General features: G+C 47.2%; 1 protein-coding gene across 1 annotated transcript in view; it reads right to left on the bottom strand.

The window, feature by feature from the left end:
• ext1a (exostosin glycosyltransferase 1a) overlaps positions 1–14,297 on the bottom strand; it is a 78,962-nt gene extending 64,665 nt beyond the window's left edge. Inside the window, exon 1 of the mRNA XM_017684353.2 lies at positions 12,533–14,297. Within this exon, the coding sequence (XP_017539842.1) occupies positions 12,533–13,470 (938 nt within the window). The 5' untranslated portion in view covers positions 13,471–14,297. The remainder of the gene's footprint in view (positions 1–12,532) is intronic.
• Positions 14,298–14,539: the final 242 nt, after the last annotated feature.

Below are 14,539 nucleotides of genomic sequence, written 5' to 3'. Positions count from 1 at the left end.
TCAGGCTTCAAACAGAATCAAAATCAACTCCGCCTATGATTGACAGCCTGAGACGAAAGACGAGAGGGTGGGGGGTGGGGGGGTTCTCTAATGGGCCTTAATACCCCCCAGTTAAATGCTTCGTATCTAGGCTAATTTACGCTATTCATATTCAGGACCTGTTGCAGAGAACGTCGTATCAGATTGCCAAACAGGTTTTTACTATTTCTATCATTGTTTTCTCCGTTTTAACTCCATCATCAAAGGTACTCCAGCAGCACTGGGTAGAACATTGCAAAGCACCTCATGCTTTCCACCCATAATCAACCACTAAGGCAGGGGTGGAGAGTCCATTGATCTGTGAATAGGCTGTTATCTTTTGAGCCCCACTATCTCATTAAATCCACTGCAGTGTCTGAATGCATGATTACAGCGAGGCGAAAGTAGCCAAATCTGCCATTACGGGAGTGAAACAGCTGCCTGCAGAAATCATGGCTTACTTTACAACCCGAGACGGCTCGAGGTGACTGTCAGCGTAATTACAGACCCAGCAGGTAAACCGGCATTCATACTGCTTCAAGAGAAATACAAGGAAGTTATGAGGGTGGGTGCAGTGCTGGGAGATGTATCGTCTTAGCGCTGAGCGACCTCTGATAATACACGATGATTCTAAATGATTCATCCGATTTCTAAATGGTTGACTTCACTTGTAAAATCGTCACAGATCAGTGCAGTGAGCTGTAAACGGTTTAAATGAGCATAAAGTTTATGTGATTCTACAAGGTCTCAGTCTGAACCTCCTCCAGCTCATCAACGCCAGAGTCAGACTCATCCCAGACTGGACTGAGCGTGTCGGGCGCCGCTGCTCTCACGGCTCTTTCAGTGGGATTTCGGAGATCATCCAGTGCTGTGGAACCAGCGCCGAACGCTCTGAGCTGCTGGAGCTTCACTGCTGATGAAAATCCCGCCACACAGTTCTGACGGATTCACTCTGATTGATGTGGAGAACGCAGAACGTTCTGCTCAGGGGTCTCATCTCCTCTCAGACTGAAGGAGCCAGTCAGGAACTCTATGACCCCCTCTTACAGTTGGATTGTGATTGGTTCCTCGGTAAAAATACGGTGCTCTGAAAATCGGATTAATCTTTTTGAATCACCCTGAATTATAACATTATATCACAGCCTCAGCTGAGGTTTAAGCCTGAATGAATAGTTAGTGACTGATTCCATACGACTATAATTCACTGTTATCGAGATCATTTTTGTTATCGTACATTTCTAAGCAGGTCACACACATCAGTAATTTAAGAACTCTGACCAAGTGTCGGACAGTATGTCTCACTACACACAGACCATAATTAGTCCTGTTTAACTGTAATTAGTACAGGATGCGACGTGAAATAATATTCAGTCTACTGACAGTTTCAGTGGCTGGTTTTACACGTGATTGCTAGTGCAATTTCAATGTCACTCACCACTAAAGACTGTGTTGCTCTGCCTCTTGGTCTTAAAATGACAACCATGTGGGGAAAAAAAAACACTAACAGTTAAACCTGGATATTTCCCTTTGTTTCATCTTTTCTTTGACAAAAATGAAGCCTCAGCTCACACGATTACTGCGTGAATCACACTGGAATTGCCTCATAACTACTGGAAGGGAAAAAAATATTATTAAATTTTTATTAGAGGCTTTTATTATTGCCGTTATCTCTGTACATTTGCTGATGTTTCTTGGAATGTCATTGTTCGTCTTTATGTGCCCAGAAGCATCAGCTCATGTACTCAGAGATCCTCAGAGATCTCAGCTGATGTACTCAGGTCCAGGTTCTCCAGAGCGACTTACAAGGGAGTCTAGCCCAAGGACTCCTATTGGTATAGTGTAGGGTACTTGCCCAGGTGGGGGACTGAACCCCAGTCTATAGTGTAGAAAGCAGATGTGTTTAGTGTTACCCACTAAACAACACTAATATTACTACTGCTACTACCATCAACATTAATAATAATAATAATAATAATAATAATAATAATAACAACAACAACAACAACAACAGCAACACTTCTTCTGATGGCACTAAAAAAGTCCAGTCTACAGACGTAAAGCAAACACAGTGAAGCCTAATGTTTGTCGGAGTACATACAGATGGCACAGCTCAGCAAATGGCGCAGTTGTGGTAGATCACACCTCCAGCACAGCTCAGAAGCCATGTTTCTGTAAATCTCAGCCATGTTTAGAACAGTAAATGTGAGAATGTAGAAAATCACATCACCCGACCTGTTTCAGAGCTCTGTTATCTTCACATGCGGGAATATTAGCATCCTGCTTTGTTTGGCCTGAAGAATCAATCAATGACATCTATGCTGTTGAGAGGAAACACTACTTTCGTCGCCCCTTGAAACTCCAGACACGGCGCCCAAGTAAGTCCAACCTGAACCTGCAGCATCACTTCACAGAAACTACACGCAGCTTTTCTACACACACACTAGGGGGCAGTGAGCACACTTGCCCGGAGCGGTGGGCAGCCCTATCCACGGGGAGCAGTTGAGGGTTAGGTGTCTTGCTCAAGGACACCTCAGTCATGGACTGTCGGCCCTGGGGATCGAACCGGCAACCTTCCGGTCACAGGGCCAGCTCCCTAACCTCCAGCCCACGACTGCCCCCCATGAAAATGTAAATGTAAAATCATGTAAATGAGTTTTACTGGCACTGGGAACAGCGATCAATCAAAACAAGCTGGCTGGTTTGTCAGGTATATTGTCAGGGCACATTCACAAAGCAAGAGGTTCAACTTTAGTATGGAAATACTGAATTACTAATGATGACATAATATTGATATATCCTGCTCCAACACGACCTCCCACCAGTGCACAAAGCAGGTCCATAAAGACACGGATGAGCCAGTTTGGTGTGGAAGAACTGGACTGGCCTGCACAGAGTCCTGACCTCAACCCCATAGAACCCCTTTGGGATGAATTAGAGCGGAGACTGTGAGCCAGGCCTTCTCGTCCAACATCAGCATCTGACCTCACAAATGTGCTTCTGGAAGAACGGTCAGAAATTCCCATAAACACTCCTAACCCTTGTGGAAAGCCTTTCCAGAAGAGCTGAAGCTGTTATAGCTGCAAAGGGTGGGCCGACATCATATTAAACCCTATGGATTAAGAATGGCATCTCACTCAAGCTCATATGCGTGTGAAGCCAGGCGAGCGAATACTTTTGGAAATATAGCGAATCTGACTGAATAAAGAGTATCTGGGTTTGTCCCTTGAGCGCTGGTGTCATCACAGCACACAGCATAATATCGGAAAATACACAGCCCACTCTAAACCACATCACACCAGCACTTTCTTCCACAGCCCCTTCAGGTACTCTGAACACAAGTTACTTCGAATGTTCAAAGTACTGCTCAGCAGTTCACACATAGATATCGCCTGAAATCTGAACAGAGAAGGAAGATAACAGGAAAAAAACGGCAACTGAAACACTCACCTTCTCTTTCCTGGCAATTCAAACAGTCTGTGAACTTAAGCGACCTGAGAAATCTTTACATTACCAGGGCTGATGCTTGCCAACTCATACACAGCCAGTGTTTTCAAAGACTGGATCCAGACAATCACAACTTCCTTGTTATTAGTGACGGAGAATGATGGATTTGCTCCACAATGGGCAATGGACAGGGGGGTAAAAAACAATTACTTCCACCTTGTTTAACCAGACTGTGATGTCTAGTGCAGCCCTAAGCACACCAGGCCTTGGCCAGCACAGACAGACTGAGTACAGGACAGCACTAAGCTATTATGAGCATATTGTTGATGTCATGAGTATTTACACTCAGCAGCTGCACGCTTCACATGTGCCGATGCTGATATGCAATTTCTCATGTGCTTATCTGCTGATAACGATCATGCCACGTAGACATCTACAGAGTTTGGGAACAGATCGACCAGGATAAGCACAAAGTTATTTCTGTAGGATTAGAAATGCAGTGAAACTAAGGCCCAGTCCCATTTCTCACTTTTAGTGTCATTTTGCACCTTGAAACGGAGTTCCAATGGGTTCTGGTTGAGATCTTCCCTCTGAAATGTGACAAAACCTCAGATAGAAGAGCGTCACTTCATTAACAGCTACCAGCGCTGCTCTGTAGGCGACCCTGCCCGTCTGCAGGGACAGCAGAGGAGGGGAAGGTTCAGCTCCTCACTGCTGGGCTTTAGTTACATTTAGGGATCATACGCCTTCAAAGAGGGGGGCAGTTATTTATTATCACCCCCCACTAATTCGTCAGTGATATGAGGTTGAAGTCAGATATTCTCCAGATTCTTGATCGAATCTTTGTTAGACTTTAAATGGAAAAATTCCTTTTAAGGTGGAACAGGAAACTTGGCCAACTAGCTACCGGGACATCGGCATACTCCTAATGATTGTTATGCTTGTAAAATACATTGAAATGACGTTAAATTAAGACAAAACTGTGGTTATCGTCATTTTTTTAACTGAGAAACTGAGACCTCACGTGTGGGTTTCTTTGGTCTCTTGCTCAGCCATCTAGCCCTAACACTTCACCCCACCAATCTACCCTCAACAAAAAGCGGGACACCCTATTCCTAGACGTGAATGCACAAAACAAGTGGTAGGGGCGAGGGGTGAAATGGGACTGGGCGTAATTACCTGGAGACATTTAAGTGCAGTAATCCAACACCACCTAAACGTTCTGCTGGAGGTTAGGGAATCAGCCTTTTGACCGGAAGGTCGCCGGTTCGATCCCCAGAGCTGACGGTACATGACTGAAGTGTCCTTGAGCAAGACACCTAACCCCCAACTGCTCCCCAGGCACTGTGGATAGGGCTGCCCACCACTCCAGGCAAGTGTGCTCACTGCCCCCTAGTGTGTGTGTGATGTTTCACTGCATGGATGCGTTAAATTCAGGCCTGAAATTCCCCCGCTGCGGGACTAATAAGGGTCATTTAATCTAATCTAATAAATGCGGCATTAAACACTGGTTTGACATTCTGGTCAAACATCTGCAAGGAGCCAACGCTATTTTTTAAGCAATTATCTGCCAATACCGATTTGACTTGGATATCGTTGTGATAAGCAATGTAGCTGCCTAACTGGATGTAGTGCAGCACTTCACTGAATAAACAAATAAACAATTGTTTTCAGAGCTTTTATGTGGCACTTCCGGTGTACCGCAGCAGCCGTGCATCGCAAAAACGTCTCCAAGTCTCGGACACCTCTACTTAACAGTCAACTCATTTAACTGGGGACGAGAACTCAGGAGCTCAGTGGACAAAGTAGCCGGAAAGTAGCGGCTAACTCTGTTCCCCGCTGTAAGTTCCTCCAGTCGGTCAGAACATGTAAGCCCTGTCCTCTGGGTCCTAATTAAGCAACAGCTTCACAAAGGATTGGGAGTCATTTAAGGTGATTAGGCACGTTAATAGGGCAGCACAAGCACAAATCCAGCATTACATAACCCAACAGCCATCATCTGCTGGTACCACACTCACTTCAGAAAAGTAGGCCTAGTCGTCGCTCAGCCTCTATGTCATAGATGTTGGCTTTAAGGGGCGACTGAACACAGCGGGCGATGACGAAAGCCCACTTGCGGCGTGATGTTTAGAGGACTTTAAGCGGGTGAATTCATGAAGGGTTGCACTTTAACAAAAAGATCTGGAGATGATATAGGTTTAAGTTCCTGTTGGCGGTGATAAAAGAGTAAAGGCAATGATCTAATTCTAGGTATCTGTATCGGGTCGAGATAAGCAGGCAATGCTGGATTGAACACTGGGGGGGTACAATCTTGTATCACGCCATCTCTGCGTTATATAATGATTCCCTTTCTTATTGGGCCATTAAAACGTATAGAGAAGTGCAAATTCTAAACTTTTGATCCATGTGGATGCAGTTAAAATCTGCTGTGTACGGAGTCGTTTCACGGAAAGAAAAAACATTTATGCAAGGTTTTTATCACCGACACCTAAACAAAGAGAGAAATACTTTGACACAGTTACTCTACATTCTGTAATTCTTTATGTAACTACATTTAAGCTGCGTAGCAAAACAGTGACAATTCTAGTCCTCTAGATGACAGATAATACGCACAATCATGACAAAGTTGGGCGTTTTAGCGCAGTACAGTACAAGATTCTGATGGCCGATATACGCTGCATGGCCAAAAGTATTCGCTCGTCTGACTTCACGCTCTTATGAACTTGAGCGAGATCCCATTCTTAATCCATAGGGTTTAATATGATGTCGGCCCACCCTTTGCAGCTATAACAGCTTCAACTCTTCTGGGAAGGCTTTCCACAAGGGTTAGGAGTGTGTTTATGGGAATTTCTGACCGTTCTTCCAGAAGCACATTTGTGAGGTCTGCACACCTCTAGAGTCCAGTGGCGGCGCTTTACTCCACTGCATTCCACGCTTTGCATTGCGCTTGGTGATGTAAGGCTTGGATGCAGCTGCTCGGCCATGGAAACCCATTCCATGAAGCTCTCTACGCTGTTCTTGAGCTGATCTGAAGGCCACATGAAGTTTGGAGGTCTGTAGTGATTGACTCTGCAGAAAGTCGGTGACCTCTGCGCACTATGCCCCTCAGCATCCGCTGACCGCTCTGTCATTTTACGTGGCCGACCACTTCGTGGCTGAGCTGCTGTCGTTCCCAATCGCTTCCACTTTGTTATAATCCCACTGACAGTCGACTGTGGAATATTTAGTAGTGAGGAAATTTCACGACTGGACTTGCTGCACAGGTGGCGTCCGATCACGGCACCACGCTGGAATTCACTGAGCTCCTGAGAGCGACCCATTCTTTCACTAATGTCTGTAGAAGCAGTCTGCAGGCCTAGGGGCTCGGCTTTATACACCTGTGGCCATGGAAGTGACTGGAACACCTGAATTCAGTGGTTTGGATGTGTGGGTGAATAACTTTCAGCAGTACAGTTTATATGGTGTGAAAACATATGGTAAAGATATCAGCCACCCCTAATTTAAGGTTAATGCATGCAAATTGTTATTCTAAGCCACGTCCAAAAACACACAGCAAGCACAGACTAATGCTTCACCAACATATTACAGTGCTAAGCCTCCACGTTTGCACTGGAATGTAGGTAAATGCTATGAAGAACCAAATTTAACGCTCTACAAATCTGTCATTCCTGCATCATTCGGAAGTATTTCCGAAGCGGAGAAACCAGAGTTAGACAGTCTAAAAGTCAGAGAAACTGTAAATTACCTGGCACCTACTGCCTGGAGGGAACCTGCCTTTAAACACGTCTCATCCAGGAGCTCCACCTTCAACCACAATTGCTTACTTTAACGTTTATTTGTTTAACTAACGTTTATTTGAACTGACAGGATGAGCAACAAAATTATCAGTTTAAATAAATAACCAGTAACAACTGGTTAACCAACTACAAACGACACCTATCTGTCCAACAAATCCAGGCAAACCAGTGAGAACTTTGTTAATCATTTCAAAGGTAAACTGCTTCCAAATACTTTGGGGACTGAATCAAGAGTGAGCAATAGTTTGAAATCTCTCAGGATCATTACTTAATTTTCCACAGTAGCCTTGCCAATGGCAAAGTGCTAGGAAGAAGTGATGGAGATGATTTGGCGCATTCATGAATAAAACATGAACGGCTGAAAATTTTCAAGAGCAGGAGGAAAAGGAAAAAAAAAAAAACATGAATAAAATACAGGCGATCAATTATTCATCGCTGCAGCCATCAGCATCGCGCATTCACATGAACGGTCATGTACAACGACTTCAGCATCCGTCCTTGTAGAGGGAGTGGGGAAGAAATGGCCTATGGCTAGAGAGGAAATGAGAACAGAATGAACTGCCTCCTCCACGAGAAATGTGCCATACATTTTTTATTGTCATGGAGCACTACACAAAAACCCTACCAAGGCAAAAACCCTTCACCCAGTGCAGCACGATACCAAGACATACACTGTACTGCCAAAAGTTTTCACTCACCCATTTAAATCCGTGAATTCAGGTGTTCCAGTCACTTCCATGGCCACAGGTGTATAAAGCCGAGCCCCTCGGCCTGCAGACTGCTTCTACAGACATTAGTGAAAGAATGGGTCGCTCTCAGGAGCTCAGTGAACTCCAGCGTGGTACCGTGATCGGACGCCACCTGTGCAGCAAGTCCAGTCATGAAATTTCCTCACTACTACATATTCCACAGTCCACTGTCAGTGGGATTATAACAAAGTGGAAGCGACTGGGAACGACAGCAACTCAGCCACGAAGTGGTCGGCCACGTAAAATGACAGAGCGGTCAGCGGATGCTGAGGGGCATAGTGCGCAGAGGTCACCGACTTTCTGCAGAGTCAATCACTACAGACCTCCAAACTTCATGTGGCCTTCAGATCAGCTCAAGAACAGCGTAGAGAGCTTCATGGAATGGGTTTCCATGGCCGAGCAGCTGCATCCAAGCCTTACATCACCAAGCACAATGCAAAGCGTGGAATGCAGTGGAGTAAAGCGCCACCACTGGACTCTAGAGCAGTGGAGACGAGTTCTCTGGAGTGACCAATCACGCTTCTCCGTCTGGAAATCTGATGGACGAGTCTGGGTTTGGCGGTTGCCAGGAGACGGTACTTGTCTGACTGCATTGTGCTGAGTGTAAAGTTTGGTGGAGGGGGGATCATGGTGTGGGGTTGTTTTTCAGGAGTTGGGCTCGGCCCCTTAGTTCCAGTGAAAGGAACTCTTAAAGCTTCAGCACCAAGAGATTTGGACAATTTCACACTCCCAACTTTGTGGGAACAGTTTGGGGACGGCCCCTTCCTGTTCCAACATGACTGCGCACCAGTGCACAAAGCAGGTCCATAAAGACACGGATGAGCCGTGTGGAAGAACTTGACTGGCCTGCACAGAGTCCTGACCTCAACCTGATAGAACACCTTTGGGATGAATTAGAGCGGAGACTGTGAGCCAGGCCTTCTCGCCCAACATCAGCGTCTGACCTCACAAATGCGCTTCTGGAAGAACGGTCAAAAATTCCCATAAACAAACTCCTAACCCTTGTGGAAAGCCTTCCCAGAAGAGCTGAAGCTGTTATAGCTGCAAAGGGTGGGCCGACATCATATTAAACCCTATGGATTAAGAATGGGATGTTACTAAAGTTCATATGAGTGTGAAGCCAGGCGAGCGAATACTTTTGGAAATATACTGTACAACATGAATATTTTGGAACGTGCATGGATTGGGTCAATAGGGAGTTGGTATCACCACCCAACTTGTTCAGTGAGAAGAGTTAAGCTTCCCCTCGATAAGAAAGTTTGGGCACATCTCAGTACAGTTTTATCAGATTTTAGGCTGCTGGATTTAAGTCAGTCATTCTCAATGATGCAGAAAACTATCTGGGGTCATGTGTTGTTGAATGACTAATTCACAGTAATTAAAATGTCCCGACTATGTGGCCACGGCAGCGCAGAACCGCAGGAGGAAATCATTTAAAAGCCTTCACAGAAAAGCACGAGTGCATGGAAAAGCTTAAGGTCATGCAGTGCATGCTGAAAGGCTGGTCACACTTTTGTGACCATTTGAAAGGCCTAAAGTCACTGGGGGCACTGTTAATCCTTAGACTGAAAGCTGGCTCGCACAAGAATACCCAACTATAATTACCAGTAGAAGAACCAAAGCAAGCATATTTAACTGGAGTGTAATAATTCAGAAATTTCTGAACTTGATTCAATTCAATATGATGGCGTCTTGATTCAGCAGAGACGAGCGGCTGAAGTCATGATACAACAAGCATTACTGGTCCATCCGCTGTTTAGGGCTCCACGGCTATAAACCAGGAGCTGAGGTCTACCACACAAATATAGCCATATTATTTATAACCCAAATCTACTAGTGAGCCCACATGAGCTTTTATATATAATATTCACCGTAAAATAGAGGTAAATCTTTAAAAACATGTTTTCTTTGGGGACTATTCCGTCTCACAACGCCACAGGGAATTAAACTCTCCAGACGCCTGGTTCCCATCACCAATAAATCTGACTCTAGGCCCGAGTTTTCACACCAAACCACTTTGCCCGACTATTTTGATCGGTCTACATTATGGTTTTAATTATATGGACATTTTGAAAAAATTGGTGGAAATGGCTTTTAAGAAGGATGATGTAACGAGATTGTATTCCAAGTCATTTTGGCCCAGTTCTGTTGGTGCCATAGTCACGAAATGTTCAAAAAGTCAAAGATTGGATTATCGAGGTTTTGATACGGAGGTGATGCAGCACGCTGCCTCTACACGTACCGGTCCGTTTATCAAAATAACGTTTCTCCAAAGTAAAGAGCACCTGACGTTTTCAAACGGCATAAAATATTGAGCTATAAGGTTTTGATACGACGGTGATGAGACATACATAGAGACATCACACCTGTCCAAAATAGAGATAGGCCGTCTCAGAACAGCTGCGAGGCCTTGGCAGATGCGCAGCTGTGCTCCAGTGCCATTATATTGTGTTATTACGTTGAGTGGCATGTGAACATCCCAGTAAGTCACCCATGACAGCCCATCAGCAGGAGAGTTGAGGCTGAGGTCACGTCGCCAGAGGCGAGGGGTCACGCAGTGCGCAGTCAGGCTGCGGTGATGGAGTGGGGTTTGGGAAATGCCTATGCAAACAGCAGGAAGGCCTGCTGTCCTGTGCTGGCACCAAGGGTATTGTTCCTGCTAATCCATCAGAGCACCCCGGGGCCGATGCACACAGTGCCTAGAGACCCCCAGAGACAACACGGCAGGGAGGCAGGGCCTGCGGCTCTCTGAGACACAGAGCCAGACGGCTGTTTGCTCATCAGCTTGACCAAGGCTAAAAACAGGAGCTGGGATGAGTGACCAGCGCCAAAAGGCTCTCTGCTTTGGCTTCTCATCTTCCTCAACGTGAGAGTGAGGAGTGAGGTGAGGGTGGACGATTTGACCGAAATATAACACCACAGTGTAGAATCACAAGATGGAATGCCTAAAATTCAGCAGTAGTGTCACATTTACAAAAAAAAAAAAAAAGACTAATTTTTTTTATGGAAATGCAAAAATAGACCATTATTCAGTAACTATAGGGACTTCGGTGCAAACTGGCTGAGCTATTCTTCCGTTATAGAAGGGTGTAATAAAACTTTGAGCCCACTTACAGACAATGGCCATGTAAAGGGTTAAGAAGGAACAAGTAAAATAGTAAAATAAAATAAAATAAAAATACATTATAATTAATAAATAAATAAATAAATGAATGAATGAATGAATGAATGGGCCCAGGAAAGTATAGTAACACAAATGGTTTGTTTAATTCTAAGGGACAGAGACAGGCTGGAAAACGGTCATGTAAACACCGTGTTCTTGGTGCACAGCCTGACACAAGCACTGGAAGCCGGGGGGGGGGGGGGGGGGGGGGGGGGGCCCATAATATACAGGCCCTTTAATAAATGAAATAATAGCATAAGGAGCCGACATCCAGTCAGTTAGTGCAGTTATTACACTGGTTGCTGTTCACAGGCTCTTGATAAATGAGTCAATTGGTCCAAATCTGCCTTTTACAGCTGCAATCTGCTGTTCAGTGACCTACAAGCACTGGCACTACTCAAGATACTTAAACTGATCGAAAAGACTGACATCACTGTCACAACACCTCCCCGTACCAACAACCAGGGTAGGCTGCGTTTCAGCTGCTAGTCGTTTCAACACAGCAAACAGTGTGGAAAGTAATAAACCGCTTCTAATGATAATCACCGCTTGGACTCGGCCTTGTCCACCTTGGCCCATTCATACGCGCACCCTGGTTACCGGGTTTATTCAGTGACCGTGCTCGTTCAGGCTCGTGACTCAAGCAGAGCAGCATCTGTAAGTCATATGAGGCCGGTCTTAAAACAGGAACACGGGTTAAATTGGGACCGACACCATTCGCGCACAAGCTGAAGTTTCTGATCCCGTGTCAGAACCACAGCGGATACTTCAGGCCTGCTCGGGTTAGGAGTAAATCGAACACAAGCGAGACTGCACACGGCATGCGCTCATACCAGGGGTGGTCTTCTGGGCCTTACAAAAGGACTACACTGATTTTGAAAGAACTCTTATTTATAGACCATCTAGAAGTGAGGCACTGACAACCCAAGCCACCTTCTGAGCTCTGAGGTTACAGCCGTATGAAGGCTTTCTGCACGGCATGCTGGAATAACTGTTGATCCTGAAGGAAACACGTGCATCGTAGTGAAATTATACAGTCGTTATTAAAAGCACAGATCTATTTCAGTGGCCTTGACCACTGCCCACTGGTGTTTCATGAGCTTTTCAATGAACTGAATGAGGACACAGCAGAACGGTGTTCCCACTTGATGTATCACCGGATTAACTTTCTGTTGCAGCAACTTTTCCCTGTACTGCCTGCCTATGAATCAACGAGACAGCACTCTGACCCATATTTACCGCACTTCTCAGAGCGGATGTGCCTTTTGCTTGCTAATAACACTGCATTAGAGGATGCGGGTGCTAAATCCCCCTCCTAAAGCCACACAAAAGACCACCGGACGCTGCGACACACAACTTACTTGTCGTACTCGGCGTTGTCCGTGTCACAGCGCGCATCCTTATGTTTCTGCCAGTCTTTGCCATGCTTGCAGGTGGTGAGCAGAACCACGTCCTCAGAGTTGTGGACGTGGTACAGAGCGTTCCTCGTGTCCGACCCGATGCCGGTCAGATACCGTTTGCCCTTAAACACCAGCATGTATTTCCTAAACGGGGGAATGGAGTTGTACTTTAAGAACCCCCTCTCCCCTCCGGTCCTTGGGTGGTCTTTAGAAAACAGAGGAATGGACACATCAAAGTTAGGCCTAAAGTTCTCCATGCTGATGCTGGCCTTGGCCAGCATGGCCTGGCCAATGTCAAAACCCAAGTCCTCCGTGTAGTCTGGCCAGGTCCCCGAGTACAGATTGAATATGAGGTGATTCCGGCCGCCGTTCCAAAGACTCAAGCTTTGGACCTTCGCCTTCAAATTGTGCACGTACTGAGGCGACAGCTGGTCCCGGTCCAGGGTGTCCAGGCTCAGCACGAACAAGCACGCCTGCCCCGGGTCAGACGTGTAGAACCTGGAGCCCTCGATTGAAGCCAAGATGCTCTGGTAGCTCTCTGAGATTTTGTCCCCCTTCTGCTGGGGGTACACGTAAACTTTGAAACCGTTCTTCGCGCACAAAGAAAAGTCAAAACACGAGTCCATCCGGCAGCGCCTCCCCTGATTAAGGCCCGAGCTGGCATCCCTCTTCTGCCTCGCTGACATGTGAGCGATGTAACCCTCGCTTTCCGTCTGATCCCATGGAACGAAAGGCTGCAGGTGCTCCAAAAAGCGGGGCCAGCGGGGGCCGGGTCGGTGCCCATCACGCTGGACCTGGCTCCTCCTGGATGCCGGCACTGGCAGCCCACCAAGGAAGAGCAGCAAGACGAGACAGGCGCCGGCGGAGACCAGAATCAGGTAGCGCTTTTTGGCCTGCATGTGTCCTCCGGTCCGGCTCCGCGGGCTCGGCCGAGAAAAACAACTGGCCACCGAGTCTGGGGCTCACCGACCCGAGCCGGGCAGCGCAGCCATCTTCCTCCAGCCTTCAAGGGATTTCTCACGTTGTCCTCCTTCTTCTTCTTCCAAGTCCGATCCCAAATCCAGGGCATGTGGGCGACTTTGGTGGACCATCTAACTTACCTCTCCCCACGTGAACAGCAAGAAGAGCCACTCCAGTGGACTTCGACCTCAGTAGGTCAGGTCAGTCCTTCTTGTGAACACTTCCCAAGACGTGTGTGTGTGTGTGTGTGTGTGTGTGTGTGTGTGTGCGCTCTAACCTCGCCAACAGAGTCTCTCAGCAGGCAGTTTGGGTAGAAACTAAGCGTTAAGTTGCCTCGGTGCTCTTAACGTTTCTCAACGGACTCATTGCTTCTTCTCACGGGCCAGGCGCTGGAAACTAACACCGTCGAACACACAGAGGCGACGTTCAGTCCTCTACTGTCTCCGAGCAGCCACGTCCGTACCGTCGCCGTTTTCACTGGCGAGTGCGCGAAGCGGACGGATCCCTGCGCGCCTGTAAACACGGCTCGGTAACGTTACGGCTGAGTTGGTGAAGCACAGGCGGCTAAGGTTACTCACTCGCCCCGGCAACCCGCGCCGTTTTCCGCGTCTCGGAGTAAACTTACACCCCTTAAGTCGTCCTTACAGCCGGAGACATGCTCCGCAGCCGCGCGGAACCGCTGAAACTCCGCCGAAAGCCCGGCCCTGAACTCCGGACCGCGGGTCGACGCGAACGTCGCTCCGTTTATCTCGGCGTTGCATTCCAATCCCCGCACGACGGCCGCTGACGTCACGCCCTTCCACAAGCGCACCGACGCGTCTGATTGGCCGTCGTCACGTCCGCGGAGGTGGGCGGGACGTGCGCGCCGGCCAACCACAGCCGCAGCTGGCGTTTAACCCTTTCGCTCCAAGACCAACCCATGAGCCGAACGGGCGCTCATTGCTCGCAACGCAAAGGGGAAGTCCACCGAATTTCCCCAAAAACCCCGTCTGCCGCGGCTCACACTCA

Source organism: Pygocentrus nattereri, chromosome 24 (genome assembly GCF_015220715.1).
Source record: "Pygocentrus nattereri isolate fPygNat1 chromosome 24, fPygNat1.pri, whole genome shotgun sequence".
In the NCBI taxonomy this organism is placed as follows: Eukaryota; Metazoa; Chordata; class Actinopteri; order Characiformes; family Serrasalmidae; genus Pygocentrus; species Pygocentrus nattereri.
Note: the sequence above shows the minus strand (reverse complement) of the source record. Positions and strands in the feature narration are given on the sequence as shown.